Raw genomic sequence first — 17,801 nt, 5'->3', positions numbered from 1 at the left:
GTGTATGTGTGTGGTGAGCTGCGGTTTCAGCCATTCATTGAAGCTCGCCCGTTCTCACCAGGTTTTTTCCAAATGTCTGAGGGTCGCAAGAGAAAAAGTGTCTACGAATTGTATGACAAGAAGAGAAAGGCCTCTGAAGAAAGAAACAAGACCAGAGTGTTTTTGGGAGAATATTTCACACGCTGGCGTGCGCTAAAAGCACAGGTTGGGCTTCCCACTGATGCCTCAGTCGCGAAGTTTCTACTCGACAGGTAAAGTTTGGCATGCTATTTGGAGAAATCCATTTAAAATCACTGCTAGTAAAAGTTAATGTAAGCTATGATTAGCGATGCTAGCCCTGGCACAAGTCACGCAGCAACTTGTAAACAGAGCGTGCACGAGGAGAACTAGGCTCGTGCATGCTCTCTCGTGCACACGTTTAATAGGCGTTCCCTCTCGGGAGCAGGTAGAGTGTTGCGCATGTGCATTTTTTCAAAAAGCGGAGAGGGCGGTTCTTTTCTAAAATTCGGGAAAATCCTCCACCATACCTTTAATTTTCAGCTTTTTTTTATAAGTTAAACTAGATTCAACTCAATGTTAATGTAAGTCAGTTTAATGTAATTTAAGTTGAAATGACTTAACATTGTTGATGGTACTTAAAAAAAATTTAAGGCAGCAACTTTTGGCTCAACAGACTAGCTAACCAAGGGAGAATTATCCAATAAAATTAACATTTAATTATTTAATGCATATTTATTTACAATGTGGAAACCTTAGTTTAAAAAGGGGTAGAAATATTTTATTGCTTTGTATGAAACCACTTTGTAATGTTTTGACAATGGCATAAACCACACATCATTACTAAAATAAAATAATAAAAAAACAACTATACAAAGGCTCTAAACAGTAGAGTTGATGTGCAGTATAATGTGCAACTAATAGTTGATGTGCAGTATTTTTAAAGAGACATTAACACATTTTTATTAATCCTTGTGCCACAATCTTAGCCTCTCCATGACTCATTTACATTGCATTTACACCGAGTGTTTAAAGGAACACTTCGACTTTTTGGGACTTTAGCTTATTCACCGTATCCCTCAGAGTTAGATAAGTCCATACATATCTTTTTCATCTCCGTGCGTGCTTTGAGTCTGTTTGACGCACCCACCGCTAGCCTAGCTTAGCACAAAGACTGGATGTAAATGGCTACAGCTAGCATACTAATCCCAATAAGTGACAAAATAACGGCAACATTTTCCTATTTACATGTTGTGATTTGTATAGTCACAGTGTGTACAAATAACAAGGTCATATGAGACACAGACATTTTTTAAACGTTTAAATACTGGGAACTATTTTCACAGAAGGCGAAGGCCAAAATGTTGGCATTATTTTGTCACTTATTGGGATTAGTATGCTAGCTGTAGCCATTTACATCCAGTCTTTGTGCTAAGCTAGGCTAGCGGTGGGTGCGTCAAACAGACTTAAAGCACGCACGGAGATGAAAAAGGTATGTATGGACTGATCTCACTCTGGGGGATACGGTGAATAAGCAAAAGTCCCAAAAAGTCGAAGTGTTCCTTTAAGGCAGAGAAGAACTTGAGTGCTAGTTAGCAGAAGAAACACTTTCAGATGCTCAAGTTGTCCATTCTTAGACCCCTGCTGGCATCACTCAGTTAACTGGCTTACACAGATTGTCGTATACTGAATGACTGCAGTGAACTATGTAATGTAGACTGAAGATTATTCATCAAAAAAAGTTTTTGAAAAAGTCCAAAAAATATATAGTAAGTAAATAAAGTGAATAAAAGGGTAATTTTACAAGACAAAACACTGATTACATACATGACTTGCTCTTCTTCAACATCATCAGACCTGGTTGTTAAACAACAGGTTGACCTATGAATACTGTAGACCGGATACGTCAAACATTTAACGATAACTACACAAACACATGTAACATGGATAAAAATAAGAACTATGGTGTTTATCAGAATACAAGAAATAGTGTTATCTGAGCAGTTTAACATCTCTGGCACATACAATAAGATGTGGTCAATAGAATTAATCCTAATTTTTAGAATGAAACACTTTAATAATAAGAAAGAAAAAAAAAGGATTTTCACCAATATCTGCAATTATTAGTTTTAACAATATCTATTCTAATGTTCCACATTATTTGATAATGCCACTTTGCCACACATTTATCCCATATCATAGTATATAAGTATATGCTTAAAAAAAAAAAAAAACTTCCTTTTTTTATTTGAACAAACTACCAGTGGAAGTAACCTTGAGATACTGACTGTGGAAATCTTAATACTTTATAGAAAATAAAAACACGCTTTCCCTTTCTCTTCCAAACACATTTAAAGCAAATTGCTCGCATGTCCTACAGGGCTGTAAATGTTTGAACTGAACCAATAAGAAATTGCAACTCTGTAACAATTTGAATCCCTGTTTAGGAACGAAGCAAGCGATCTACAGAAAACGCCCTAAGAGTGTATAAATAGAGTCAATTCCATAATCATTGCATTGAATTTTCATTGTCAGATCATACACCCCTAATGTCCGACATGATATGATCACAACACATGTGAGTGAGAACATCAGCACTGAGAGATTGTTCATGATGGCAGTGACTGTAAAGGCAGAGCTCAGGTCTGTTAGCATGTTGGTGAATGCTGTAGATAACAGCTTGATACTGTCAGAGTTTGTCTGCTGTTCTTTAACATGGGCTAGTCTTCTCTGTGTGTGTCACATACTCCACACTGCATGTCAGTATCTTTTTCTCCACTGCAACACCACAGTTCTGTATATGCCTCTTGCGTTCATCGCTGTGCCACATTCCATATCCAAAATAAATGAGGAAGCCTGTGGATTGATATCAAAGTTATGATTTATATCAAACGTGCATGTCAAATTTAGTCATTGTTTACTAAAAAGACCAAAAAAGAGAAGAAAACGAGACCTTTAGACTGTGCACGTGTGTGTGTGTTTACCCAAAGATTGCACGTACCTATGGCCATCCAGATGGAGAAACGGATCCATGTGTCTCCGCTGAGCTGAACCATGAGATACACGTTGACAAATATACTCAAGATGGGTAGAAAAGGCAACAGAGGAACCTGAGGCAAAAAATACACACTGATTCAAACATGTGCTTGACTGCACTCTGCTCAACACTCACTTATGAAATGACCCAGACTAAAAAAGAAATAACACAATTAATGGAGGCTCTTTCGGGTCATATCACTTTGTTTTTCAAGTCAGATAAGGATAGCACACAATACGGCCCTCCAAAGAACACAGAGTGCTTGGCAAACACAGATATTTTATACAGGCTATTACCCTAAAACTCAGGGCTGTTCTGGGCAGAATACACATCAAGACAAACACAGCAGCAATGGTTCAACATGGGCCACATGTATTAAAGGGATAGTACCCCTAAAACAAAAATTCTGTCATAACTCACCTTTATGCTATTTCAAACCTAAAAAAAAGAGAGATTTTATGCAGAATGTCCATGCTTTTTTCCATACAATAAAAGTGAAAGGCAGCAGTTCATACAACTTGTGTACTATATTACAAGTCTTGTGAGGTCATATGATCTTTTTTTGTGCATAAGTGACCAAACTTATGACTACTTATAGTAGCTTGACTGGTCACCATTCACTTTCATTGTATGGATATATTGTCTTCTTTTACAGGAAAAATAATTTTGGTTACTGAAAAAATGTGTAACTGTCACAAATACTTGTATCTATATGGTTGTGAGCAGGACTCATATTGACAGCAAAAACACAGCAAGATTTCTATTCTTAAATAAAGAATAACAAATGCTATTCTTTTGAACTTTCTACTCCTCCTTTCTACTTTCGAATCCTAAAAAAATGTATCGTGGTTGCAACAAGAAAATATTAAGCAGCACAACTGTTTTCAACATCGAACCAAATCAGCATATTAGAATGATTTCTGAAGGACCATGTGGCTTTGAAGACTGGAAAAGTGTCTGGTGAAAATTCAATTCAGCTTTGACATCGCAGAATTAAATTACATTTTAAAATATATTTTAAAAAACAATTTGCGATTATACTTCACAATATTACTTTTTTTTACTTTATCTTTTAAACAGTATGTTTAGATAAACTTTTGGATTTCAAACCTACATACCATAAAGGAAACTTTCTTCCTCGTCTGAGGTTGTCTGCAAACTAGAAAGATGCACATGATGAAGATGAACAAAGATGCGGCCAAGACCCCCAGGGCCCAAGGCTCCAAGGCAATAATGGCCTGTCCGTAGTATGTGCTGAGTGTGCTCACTACACACACAATAATCACTGCAGGGAAAACAGACACAGATCAGGATGACTACATAACTAAACCTGTCAGACCAGTCTCTAACTGCTGCACTAACCCATGATGATAACAGACGCATTGACCGCAGTGGAGGTCTGTTCGGTGGGCAGCAGTGGAGGGTTGAGCAGAGAGCGCAGGGTTACACCTCTATCCTTCAGCATGTTCAGATGAGACTCAGACTCTGTCAGTTCAGACTCGCCAACATCTTCCTTGCCTTCATTGATCCTAGACTTCTCGAACACAGCATCTGGCTGATACCTTCACACATACATTTTACATTAGAATAGTTGCTTATGCCACTAGAAACAGGAAACATGATTAAAACACTAATACATCTTTTTGTAAAACGTGATGAAAAAAATCATTAAATGTGACGGTATCAGTATCATATCGCAAGAAAATTGTCCATATCAAATCTGTCACATCATTCAAAAACACATTATACAGTTGAGAACTGACACATAACCACTGTATGGCAGATTACTAATAGTACACACATCATTGTACCAACTAGCTGATTACGTGATTTCACCAAGTACAACATGTTTCCGGATCAACATTCCAATCAACCAATCGGATTTTAGAGACAAGTTTACAGTCTACAGGTGCTTCTACATCAGTGTTATCATTTCCCTCTGATTTTAGGGAATTTATGGTTAGGATGAAATTTTTAGGCAGGAATGTTGTTCCAGGATCAACTAAATATGTTGATCCATGAACATGTCTTACTTTGCAAAAATCACGCTGACCAGTTGATTAGTTCTGCCACTAGTCGGCGCATATCATTAAGATGCATATTAATATTAACAAATTTTGGTCAAGACCATATACATTTTTGAAATAAATCATTTGAAAATGAATGTTTACTAACCTGAGGATAAGAACACAAGCTGCCACTAATGAGTACGCCAGCAAAGTTCCAATAGACATCATGTCCACCAGCGCTTTCAAGTCAAACAGAAAAGCCATGATTGCTGTTGATATGAAACAATAGCTGATCAGGTGGAGTTTAAAAATAATACATCAAATGCATGCATATCACAAACCATACTTGCATAAATGAAATGGTTTACATACATTGGCTTAAACCATTTAGACACTTAAGTCACACTTAAAATGCACAGATTTCATGGCATAATCTACTGTAAATATCTCTATTTTCTCAGAAATAATTTAAATTCTCTTAGCAATTTTTGCAATTGCTTGCAAGGGAACATACAGAAAGAGAATCTATTGTTTTGTATTGCATAATTTAAAACTATGCCAACTTTTTTCTTTCTTTTTTTTGCCAAAAGTGTGTTGTGTGCTATTTAAATAAATCTGTTTCATATTATATTGATATTTAATCCAATATCATTCATACATTTATAAGTGTGGCTTGGTTGTCAAAAATGCAAAAATATACCAACAGAGCATGCACAGTTTATTTCATTGGTATTCATTTAATAAATTAAATCTTCCAATTTTGAAGAGCCTGATTCCAAAATAATCCAAGTGTCATCATCAATGACTTTAAACTCAGGATGCAATAGCATTTGTATCCTCTTATCAAATCTACACCAGATGTGCCCTATGACTTAATATACAGCTGCTCAGACTTCCTTCACAGTAAGAAGGCAGTGTACTAACAAACATACAGTGCTACGGTATTGGCTTAATATGTGCAATGTGCAGGGGGCTCCAAAAATCAAATCTACCCTGCGTCCTCATCCCCCGGCTAAGCTTCACCTCTGCTTTTTCATTCTTTAGAAGTCCTCGGAATCCACAAGCTTGACTGACCCCATGCTAGCATCAAAGTGCTGTATTAACACACTGTAGGGGAAGTACTAAGAATCTCTCCCTGCGGCTTTCATCAGAAATCTGCACCTGACACATCAGTGTATATATACATATATGCTGGTGTACATCTACAAACAATATATAATATATATACCAACAAATCAATAGTAATTTCCTTTCTTTTTCCAGCAAACTTCATCAAACGCTCTACATATCACTTTTGCATGCAATAAATAACATTTACAGAGAATTTAACTACGTACTGTATATTCCCACAGATTTTTTATCACCACCACCAACACCAACACCAACACCACAGCAAAAGCTATGGAAGCTTGTTTCTGCCACAGAAGTAAAAACATTTAAAAGATAATTGCGACTCTTTTTCTCATAATTGCGAGTTTACATCTCGCAATTTTGACTTATTTTCTCAGAATTGTGAGATCTAAACTTGCAATTGCGAGTTTTAAAGTCATAATTGTGTGATATAAACTCGCAATTGCGTGTTATAAAGTCATAATTGTGTGATATAACTGACTTTTCTTAGAACTGTGAGATACTCGCAATTGTGCGTTATAAAGTAAAAACAATTTTTCTCAGAATTGCGAGTTTATATCTCACAATTCTGTCTTTATAACTCGCAATTGAGTGTTATAAAAACAGTATTGCGAAATATAAACTTACAATTCTGAGAAAAAAAGTCAGAATTGCAAGATATAAACTTTGGATTAGTTTATATCTCGCAATTCTGACTTTATAACACGCAATTGTGACTTTATATCATGCAATTCTGACTTTATAACTCGCAATTGCAACTTTGCAAGTTTATATCACATACTTCTGACTTTTTTTCTCACAATTGAGTTTTTTTTTTTTTTTAGTCAGAATAGCAAGATAGAAAAAGTCGCAATTACCTTTTGTATTTTTTGGTGCAAATAAGCTTCCATAGAAAGCATGCTTCCATTAACAGGGCAATTAAGCAGGCACACTGCACCTCCACCAGGCTGACACAAACAGGACAGCAGGCCATGCCAGGCCTACCTCGATCTTAGCTTACCCGCGGTAGTGCCCGCTGCCATAGTGGCAGCCACTGGCGACTGACGCTTACTCACTTTGGAAAGAAATCTGAATAGCACGCCATCTCTTGCCATGGCAAACAGAATGCGGGGAAGAGGGAACAAAGAACCCAACAGGCTAAAAACAAAAAAGGAGTCATGGTTCAGATACCTGCAACTCTGGAAGGAAAAGAACATATTAACCAACACCGGCAAGTGTGAAGGAGCAAATATTTACTGGAAATTAATTTTTACTAATATTTTTATATAAAGTTTAAACTCAAAAAATAAGCATTTTCTTGCCAATAAAATATTTTAGAGGGGAGTACTTTATTCCATTACTTGTTAATTTCCTTGATTTATCCAGGTCTTAAAAAAAAAAAATCTTGATCTCTCCAGGTTTTTTGTGACTGTTGGAACCCTGTAAAAGATTAATTTGATGCATGTTCCTAAAGAATAATTTTGTGTATTGCACAATTCCACTCCTTTTCACATTTGCCTGGTGGATCACACTGGCAGTTTGCATAGCAATCGTGCCTCCATCTCTCACCTGCAACTACACCTGAAGACATTGTAGCAATAAGAGGGGTCTTCGTCTTAGGATTGATTTGGGCTAACGCTTTGAAAAGCACCCCATCCTGTGCCATAGCATAGATTACACGCGGCATTGGGAAAATGGAGCCCAGCAGACTGCATGTGAGGCAAACACATCAGCAGAAGCAAAGTGTCAATTAATCACATGCTGCAGATCTGATCCCAAACACTTCAATGCTGTGTACTATTACAGGCATCCACAAATAATGATTTTATTTTAAAGTCAACATGAAATCAAAATTAATACTGTTTACTTAACACATGTCTGGTCTTTGCATGATTGATGAATGGATGTTATTCCACAGAAAACTTCTTGTTTCGACTGACATCACCGGTCTTTTTTACGTTTTTAACTCCTGCCCTCCAATCACAGGATATACAACATTTTCACTGAATCAATTCCCAAAGGATAGAATTAAGTCTGCTACATTTTGTTCTTTGTGAATATTCTGATTGAGTCTAAAAAAAACAGCACATTACAGAAGTTATACAGGTTGCAAAATGCTGTTTCATGTTGACTTTAGGAAATATATAAAATTTGACAGCACATCATTGTATAGCGCTTAGCAAATGAAGCAAATGGGACCAGAGGTGCAGTTAAATCATCTTAATTTTTTTTCCTGGGAGTATTGCACAAGGCCTATAGGCTATGGTATCCTAATTTTTTATTCAATCAAAAAAATTGCCACAAGTATTCAAAGAAAAGTAGCTTGAATCAAAATGATTGGTCTTGGGTAATAATTTACCCAATTTTGGTCTTTTATTGCAATAGTGCAACAGTCGGGTTCCGGAAGTAAAAACTCCATTCATTTTCTCCATAGGGAAATGGCTTTTTAACGATAACTTGTAAACTTTTAAAAACAACCTTACTGTGAGCTACGAGGTTGTTAATCAATGGCATTGGCTTCAGTTGAAGACGTAAAAGCATGCATTATTTCAAATGCCACCAATCAAGCAAACCATGGCAAAAATATCTCGTTAGCAATGAGCTCATTGAAGTAATTAAGTTGTCAACATAATGATTACAATATATAGAAATTCAGCATTGGTGCATGTCGATTCAGAGTTTGCGTCATCTAAAGTTGGAATCACTTCTTCACAGGTGTTGGGGCAACATTTTCAAATGAGTAGTTTTATATTTCTCCATCTCAATTTGATTATGCTGTTCGCAATGCTTCATGGGATTGTAGTTCTTTCTATCACTAAAGTCTTGTACCTTTGTAATTTTGTCTGAATACTTTTTTTGATTCAAATCAAAATTTGTAACGTTATGATTCACTTCGTAGCTGGTTGGCTTGCTTCATGGCTTAAAATGCGTTAACAAAGACTTTTTGAAATCCCTATGGGACAAACGAATAAAAAATAAAATAAAAAAAACTTCCGGAACCAACGATGCTGAAACCATGGGCGGGCACTGTTGCACTCCACAGGTTTAAGATAAGAGGTTGTATACTTTATCAATCACACACCAGGATGTTTTTGAACATAATTAACATTAATATTAGAGAAAATCTAATAATCATTACATAAATGCTGTGGAGTGTAATTCATGCAGCTTTAGGGAGCCTTGCTAAATGCCAAACAATAGTCCTTACTGATTTATGTCACCAGGAAAAAACAGAAACTCATTCCACATGAAAATTTTGTTCTGAAAGAGAGCTGAAAGTTTAAATCTGTATCATATAAAAGCTAATAATAATATAATGTGATTAATTAAATGCTATGTATAATTATTAATATATGGCTCTCTTTCAAACAAACCACCATCAAAAAGTCATTAGGGATGCAAAGCATATAATCAGTCCACCACAAACCCAACAAAGAACTCCATAAAAATGAATAAGGAAAAAGTTGTGTTTCACCAAATGACAAAATGAATAAATGCACTTTTATGCAAGTATTCACAATGTTTAATATGAGCATGCTATCTCAATATACAGTCTTGTGAGATGTCTTGGCCAGCAGAACAACATTATGGGAGCAAAGAAAGATGTTTACCTGGTTGAGAGAGCACAGAGCGATCCTGCCGCTACTACATATTTCGCAGGCCCCCAGCCCACATATTCAAAAGCCAAAGGTAGAGGACTCCTCTCGTCCAGCAGGTAGTAGGGCATCATGAGGGTGAGGGCCGCTGACACTCCAAAGTAGGCAAGGAAGCAGACCAGCAGGGAAACAACTATACCGATGGGAATGGCCCTCTGGGGATTCTTCACCTCCTCACCTGGTCAGAATCACAAATATACCAACACACTTGGAACTCGAGATCAGATCGGAGGACGGGAAATAACTGTGCATAAGTGACTTAATACCTGTGGTTGCAATGCAGTCAAATCCCACAAAGGCGTAAAAGCATGTGGCCGCACCAGCAAGTGTCCCGCTAAAGCCATAAGGCAAAAAGCCCCCTACCCCGTAATCGCTGGTGACATTAGCAGTGTGTGAGAGATTCCTGTAAGGAGATTGAAGTGTATAGGACTTGTATAGGATTGAAGTTCATATTTTAATGGTTAAGATCATAATTCACGCATAATTCATCAACATATAAAAGAAGAGAAGGAATAAGAAAGAGATATTCTTCACCTTCTGACAATGGTGACGTTTACGAGAGATTCTTCTGAAATATTCCAATTGAGCGCGTCTCCTTTGACGAATCCAGAGATGATAACAAAGATCAGCACAAGCACGTTTACAGCTGTGAAAATTTTGTTGACCCAAGCTGATTCTTTCACCCCAAAGGAGAGAAGACCTGTGAACAAAAGAATTACAGTGACAGACATGAAACTGCATGTGAAAGTCAGAAATGATTTATGTAATCATTTGTTTAAAAGTTTTTCTAATAGTCCTTAAAGGGATAGTTCACCCAAAAATGAAAATTCTGTCATCATTTACTCACCCTCAAGTTGTTTCAAACCTGTATGAATTTCTTTTTTCTGCTGAACACAAAAGAAGATATTTTGAAAAATGTCGGTAACCAAACAGTTGATGGACCCCATTGACTTCCATAGTAGGAAAAAAAAATACTATGGAAGTCAATGGGGTCCATCAACTGTCTGATTACCGACATTTTTCAAAATATCTTCTTTTGTGTTCAGCAGAAAAAAGAAATTCATACAGGTTTGAAACAACTTGAGGGTGAGTAAATGATGACAGAATTTTCATTTTTAGGCGAACTATCCCTTTAACTTAAATGATGTAAGACGTACACACATTTGTTCATTTAGCAGATGCTTTTATGTAAAATGACTTAAATGAGGAATCTAACCATTGTTGGTAATTAGTAATTAATTACTGTACTATAATTATTTTTCCCTTTAAAAAGTAAAGTAAGGGATTACGCTTAACTTTTCTGTGATTTAATTTAACTCCTGATGTAAAATAGAGTAGAACAATTCTATATAAAATAATAGTGGATTTAACATCAAAATTTAACCTCTAATGTTAAAATGTATGTTTTTAATGTAACCATCTCCCTTTAAATACTTTGGTCAGTTCAAAAGCAATTTTATATTATTTATTTGAAAGAATTAAAAGAGCAGTTTCATGTCTAACCTTGTATTGTTTAACTGTTCGAGCGTGATATGGGATTTAGAAAGTAATAAGTAGCCTAATCCAATACTTTTAAAAGACAGTAATTTGTACCGTAATCTATTCACACAGTTGGAGATGTAATTGGTAGCTAGTAATTAATTACTTTTACACTGACAATAACAACAAACTGGCAATAACACAGAATGCATGCATGCTAGAGGAATAAGATTTTTTTTTTAAAGATGAATGAAGTGAATGAATTTCTTTTCTTTTTTTTACCTGACAGGAGTAAGATCAGGCAGACAGCAAAGAAATCAGGGTACTCTGCCAGGCCAGGCAAGTTCATTTTGAAGTACAATTTGCAGAACTTTTCAATGTGGCCCCCTATAAGCTCATCAAACGTCCCACTCCAAGCACGTGCCACACTAGAGGTCCCTGTGCCAACCAAATATCAGTTTATGTTTGAAAAATATCATTTCATCTACAATATTATTGCTTTCAAATATGACTAATTCATAATTACCAATGACGTATGACAGAATGAGGTTCCAGCCTGTGATGAAGGCCCAGAGCTCCCCCACGGTCACATAGCTGTACAGATAGGCCGAGCCCGTCTTGGGTACCCGCGCACCAAACTCAGCATAGCACAGGCCGGCCATCACAGATGCTAGAGCTGCGATGAGGAAGGACACCACAATGCTGGGGCCAGAATTGCCTTTGGCCACCTCCCCAGCGAGCACATAGACACCGGCCCCCAGTGTACTTCCCACCCCGAGGGCAATGAGGTCGACAGTGGAGAGGCAGCGGCACAGCTTGGAGTCCTCCAGACAGTCCTGGTCCACATTCTTCCTCCTCACAAGGGAGCGGCAAAATGTGAAGCAATGTTCCAGCATTCTTCCTGTTAGCACAAACTGTCAAGAGAGTTTTTGTCAAATAAATAAATCAAGTACGCTAACTATGTATATTTGTTTTTTAGAGTCGAGTATGTGCCAAAAGAAAGATTTCTGTTCTTTACTATGTTTTACATATTCATGACCTAATCTTTTCTGAAGATGATTTGACTGAACAGTGCACAGAAGAAATGCGCAAAGTAAAGATTTGATTATGCAAGATCTGTAGTATTGGGAACCAAATTGAAGCGGAGGCATGCAAAAGGACAACTTTATTATTCAATAACACTTTCAGCTTTTGTTCCCACTTGCACATGTCAGCAGGTTTTAGTATTGCCCAATGTAGAATAATGCATAAGCCTTAGGCATTATTGCATAATAGTGGGATAAAGTGCTTTCATTTTGATAGGTGTAGGTATTTGGCACTTCACTTATTGGCCAGTGTGCTTTTTTGCAATTAAAGCGTTAAGTTTGTTGGTTTATTTTAATGGCTTACAAGTTCATTATAAAAGCTCATTATTAGTGTATCAAGTAGGCTATAATGAGTTTATATAAGGTTTATATAAAGCAGGCTTGAACGTTTAAAGGATATAGTCTGCTGTGCAAACTGAGGACAATACAAGGGTCCTCGCTCAATGAAAATTTGTTACATACTCTAAATTAAATCCATTTCAGTTATAGCACTGTCTCTTTAAAAATATATACAATATTCTATATATATATATATGCCAAAAGAAAGATTTCTGAAGGTGATTTCTTTTCTTTATATGTTTTACATATTCATGACCTAATCTTTTCTGTAGATGATTTGACTAACACTGCACAGTAGAAATGCGCAAAGTAAAGATTTGATTATGCAAGATCTGTAGTAATGGGAACCAAATTGGAGCTGAGGCATGCAAAAGGACAACTGTCTTATATATAATACATTTATATATATATATATAAACCATTTTTGTTTCTTGAGCAGCAAATCAGCATATTAGAATGATTTCTGAAGGATCATGTGACACTGAAGACTGGAGTAATGATCAGCTTTGACATACCAGGAATAAATTACATTTTAAAAGATATTCAAATAGAAAATAGTTATTTTAAATTGTAATAATATTTTACAGTGGTATTGTTTTGCTCTATTTTGAACAAATAAAGGCCTTCAAAAACATTTAAAAAATCTTAACAACCCCAAACTTTTAAATGGTAGAGTACATATTTTTATATACATACAAACAGCATATAGAACAGCTTTAGAGATTTTTTGGCAGTCTTATTTTGCATGTAAATGAGGATGCAGACCAAAGTTGCACTAAAGCCGCTTCCTAAATAACTTCTTTTACATGCAAAACACATTTTATAAAAAAGATTTAGCACATTGTGATGTGTATGAGCAAATGGCTGTGCATTAGCATTACACTGCGTCTGCTTACAACCTGTGAAAGGTGTTAAGGAGTCACACAGGCAGAGAAGACTGACATGCATAAGGCTGTACCTGTGAGCCCTGAGGGGTCGGACTTGACAAGCAACTCTGAGGCTCAGTTACAGCACAGCATATTTAATAGCTGAGCCAAAATTTATTTTGTCTTACGGTAATGAGTGAGTGGATCTCATTAATACTACAGTAACAGGTACAGACTTTGCACATGCGACGATCATAAATTAGTTTCATATTTTACTCTGCTTTTGGAATAATATGTCTTCAATGGATCTGATAAAAGTATTTAAAAATATATATGGCTGTGTAAATGCACATGAGCAATGACAAATCATCTAAAATCAAATATTTGCATAAACACAGACACTAAAACTTACCGTCTGGTGAAAGACTGGCAGATGTAGAATCACGTTACGCAAGTAATGCCTTTCTTCTTAGGGCTTTCATGCAAACACACACATACACGCCCCCCACACTCACACCTATCCACTGATTTCTTTAAAAAGCTTACAAGCTCTGAGAGATCCAAGTCAGTCCTTCCCAAGTCCTGTCTCAAGTTTGCCCCTGCCTTCCTCTAGCTCAAATGACATGTCAGCCCACAACCGCACTAGTTTTACTGCCTAGTTTACTCTATCCAAGTTTGTCTTAACTTGCCCTGCCCCCTGTGAGGAGGACTTGTCTGGCAGCTGTGTGCTATGCTGCCCCAAAGAGGAGGAGGGCCACTTACACTTCACACAGAGGGAGGCAATGCTAATATCCCAATTCAGACACGTCACTGGGGTTAGTGAAAAAAAAACTGTGTGTGTGTGTTAATAATGCTGCCTGATTCCTTTTGAACATGCTTTTTTCTTTTTTTTCTTTTTTTTTTACCCTCATGGCCGAGTAAGTCCCAGCTGCCAGTGCACTTACTGACCGCTGATAAACGGTTAAGCAACTGACAATGACAAACATTGAGACAGACAGATCTGTTTGCCCTGTGCAGTCCGGAAGAGTTGCTAAAAGCATGAACGCTAATTGGACAAAGGTCTACAAGAGCAATCACAGGTAACGGGCTTTAAAGGGTGATTGTTTCCCTTATATATAAGCTCATGAGCACAGGGATATTGAGTTATAGGACTCTTCAAAACAGTAGTGCTAATATCACAAATCTGATATAGGGGAAATCAGGGTGAGTCACTCAGGGTTGAATTTTATACACATTCAAAGTCCAGTTAAAGAAATGCTGAAAACATTTTAAAACTTATATATTTAATATTTGGTAACATTTGATTTTGATGGTCCCTTTTGAACATGCTGTTCATAGTACTGTCTGCTTAGTATCTGCAAACACTTTACTGTGGTCCTCCAACAGACATTCTACTGACTATAAGTAACTTTGCAACTACATGTCAACTTATTCTAACCCTACCAGTCTACTAATACTCTACTAACACTCTAATGAGAGTTAGTAGACATGTAGGTGCAGTGTTACTTATAGTCAACAGAATGCTTTAAAGGGACCATCAAAATAAAGTGAAACCGAATATTTTTTTGTGAATTCTAAATTGTTCAATAAAGCATTTCCCTAAATGTAAGGTCAGAGCAGATTGTCTATAATAAACCATTCAATAGCATTCCCACAGACTTTAGTCAGGGTAGCACCATATTTCATTTTTGACAGGAATGAAACCAATGCTGTGAGGAATAGAAATACAGTGCGTTCAATGTACTGTACTGTTACTTAACAACATGCAGATTGTTCAACTGATGAATGATGATTTTGTTTCAGCTGATGAAATGGGGAGAAAAAAAACTTTCATTAGGCAAAAACTCCATTAATCCATTTTGAAAGTTGTGAATTGTGAAAATTAAGTGATCTAGGAACTTTATACAGCGCATGCCACAGACTGTATATCACTCACAGCCTTGTTTTTATCTGCATTCACGAGTTTTGGCCCGAATCCAGAGTACTCCCCCCGGTTGTGATAAGAATAGTTAGGACTAGAAGTGAGGAGATGGGGTGGTGGAGGGATGCTGATAAACTGTCAATGAACAGAGGTAAGGCTGGTGTATATATACCTCTTATCATTATTTGAGTTGATTGGCTGAATGTGCTCCTTTGTGTTAATCAGGTTAACTATCTGAATGTGCTCCTCCAGAACTTTGTTAATAAAACATCATTTAATTCAATATAGCGTCTAACCAGACTATGGCGTTCATATAGAACACGTTTTTACATTCCACTGTGCTGCTTTTCAATTGTTTCTAAACAAGCCTTTAGAACTGCCAAAATTCTTAGTGGTTCTAGAAACATTCCTCAGAGAATTTGGTCTAGACTGACATGATAGCATCACGCAGTTGCTTTAGATTTGTCATCTGGAAGTAGCATCAGAAGGAGTACACTGTGGTCTTGAAGGGATGGACATGGTCAACAACAATACTCAGGTAGGCTGCATGTGGCATTTAAAGGATGCTCAATTGGTACTAGAGGCCCAAAGTGTGCCAAGAAAATATCCCTCACACCATTACACCACCAGCAGCCTGAACCATTGATACAAGGCAGGATGGATCCATGCTTTAATGTTGTTCATACCAAATTCTGCCCCTACCATCTGAATGTCACAGCAGAAATTGCTTCTTACCACAGGTCGAGAACTGCAGTTCCAACCAACTTTGCGATGCTGTTTGCGAATGTTCGTTGGAACTATGGTTTCAGGAAACACAGACTCGTTGAACTATGCTGATAACGACGGAACTTGCGACCATAGTTGGGTAACGATGCTTTTGGGAAATGCACCCCAGCCCGTATGGCACCAACAAACCATGCCATGTTCAAAGAACTTTAAATCCCTATTTTCCCCATTCAATTCATGGAATTGCTGCCATGTGATTGGTTGGTTTGATATTTGCATTAACGAGAAGTTGAACAGGTGTACCTACTAAAGTAACTGGTGAGGTTATTTTATACACTTAAAAGGGGTATGGATATGCTTGCTCAATGATACTTAAGGCCAGGAGTGAAGAATTAACCTGACAATTAGGTATTTTGCATACTACTCTGCCAATTGTGACATGAACTGTGAAATCTTTAATGCAGTGTCAATCTGAAAAGGTGAAAGCATCTAGTGTAACTGTGTGGTAATGAGTCTTTCTCTGATCTAGCATGTGTCAGACTGAGATGTTTTTCTCCATCAGTTGTAAGGCTGTGTCCATTATGTGCCCTTTATCTATCTGAACACCACAGTGAAAGCAAATGCCATCCTGAATGGATGGGTAAGCAACCACAGCAAACATTCATCCACTTTCCAGGGAAACAGCAGAAAGGCTGCTTTACAGACATTCAGGGAATGTGGTTTACAGCATTTGCCAGTGCTGGCACAGCCATCAGGTAAATACAGACCTGACATGAAGCAAAAGAAATTGCATCAAAAGCCTGATGCAACTTCTTGCTAAAAGAACTTTTGAAACATCATGAGATGTGCACAAACAAAACCGAATCTGTTGGTTCATTTCATATTAACAGCCTCTAAATTGCATAAAAACTAGTGAATGGGCACTGGTGATCATCTATTACAGTTTTTCGGGCATAAAATCAAGTCCAAAGAGCAGCTGTATTCATCTGCCAATATGCTGTAGTCCTACACAGCTTAGAGAACAAAAGAAGACAAGATCCTTGGACAAATGGGATGAAACCTGTTGAACTGCACATTCATTTCGTGTCATACAACCAATTTTTCCCAAAATGAGAGAGAGGTTTTCTAAATACTGTAGGATTTCCTCTGCTTCTCAGGACAGGCCGGCACAAATTATTACAAGATTACTGATGTCACGCACATGACCGTAGTTGATGCATCTAATGCAGAAATATTGGTTCTAATGTCAACACCGCAGCGCTGTTTGTCATAGGGACACTCCACACCACTTAACAGAGCTGTCACCAGGAAATGTTCAAGTCAATTATTAGTGGGAAGAAAGGACATTACAAGCTGATTCCTGCAGATAAGTATGCATACATGGATGCAAATTGTAAAACTGCTGTGCAATCATCTTTAGTTTCATGCAGTGTCATTGCTGTAAAACACATGCAACTGTTACGAAGATGAACTGCCCTCTCTCCTTCTTTATCTATGAGAGCAAATAAGTTTCATGCAACAAACGTCAATTTGTGCTTACTTTTGTTTTGATGACGCACCAACGGTGGACACTGGC

The 17,801-nt window shown here is 37.2% G+C and overlaps 1 protein-coding gene across 2 annotated transcripts; it reads right to left on the bottom strand.

Moving 5' to 3' along the window:
* Positions 1-1,850: 1,850 nt before the first annotated feature.
* slc7a2 (solute carrier family 7 member 2) lies at positions 1,851-14,279 on the bottom strand. Of its 2 annotated transcripts, none has more exons than XM_084431255.1 (12): positions 13,991-14,279; positions 11,815-12,202; positions 11,571-11,726; positions 10,344-10,509; positions 10,076-10,212; positions 9,765-9,987; positions 7,175-7,311; positions 5,210-5,312; positions 4,397-4,596; positions 4,153-4,319; positions 2,999-3,107; positions 1,851-2,853 (listed from the first exon to the last, which is right to left on the bottom strand). In XM_084431255.1, the coding sequence occupies exons 2-12, from the start codon at positions 12,182-12,184 to the stop codon at positions 2,708-2,710; spliced, it is 1,914 nt and encodes a 637-aa protein (XP_084287381.1). In that variant the 5' UTR covers positions 12,185-12,202; positions 13,991-14,279; the 3' UTR covers positions 1,851-2,707. The 2 variants fall into 2 exon arrangements, with proteins under 2 accessions (XP_084287381.1, XP_084287380.1); XM_084431254.1 differs by lacking the exon at positions 7,175-7,311 and adding an exon at positions 7,723-7,862 and having other exon boundaries at positions 1,954-2,853.
* Positions 14,280-17,801: the final 3,522 nt, after the last annotated feature.

The sequence above is a fragment of the Rutilus rutilus genome (genome assembly GCF_951802725.1).
Source record: "Rutilus rutilus genome assembly, chromosome: 14".
Taxonomy (NCBI): Eukaryota; Metazoa; Chordata; class Actinopteri; order Cypriniformes; family Leuciscidae; genus Rutilus; species Rutilus rutilus.
This window is presented reverse-complemented; position numbering and strand designations above follow the sequence as displayed.

What these genes read in the sequence shown, in the direction of transcription:
- slc7a2 (XM_084431254.1), bottom strand. Translation starts at nt 12,184, where the DNA reads ATGCTGGAACATTGCTTCACATTTTGCCGCTCCCTTGTGAGGAGGAAG. An exon ending in TGACTGCATTGCAACCACAG is followed by an intron (nt 9,988 to 10,075) that starts GTATTAAGTCAC and finishes GATTCTGACCAG; the next exon opens with GTGAGGAGGTGAAGAATCCC. An exon ending in GGAAGAAAGTTTCCTTTATG is followed by an intron (nt 3,108 to 4,152) that starts GTATGTAGGTTT and finishes TTTTTGCCTCAG; the next exon opens with GTTCCTCTGTTGCCTTTTCT.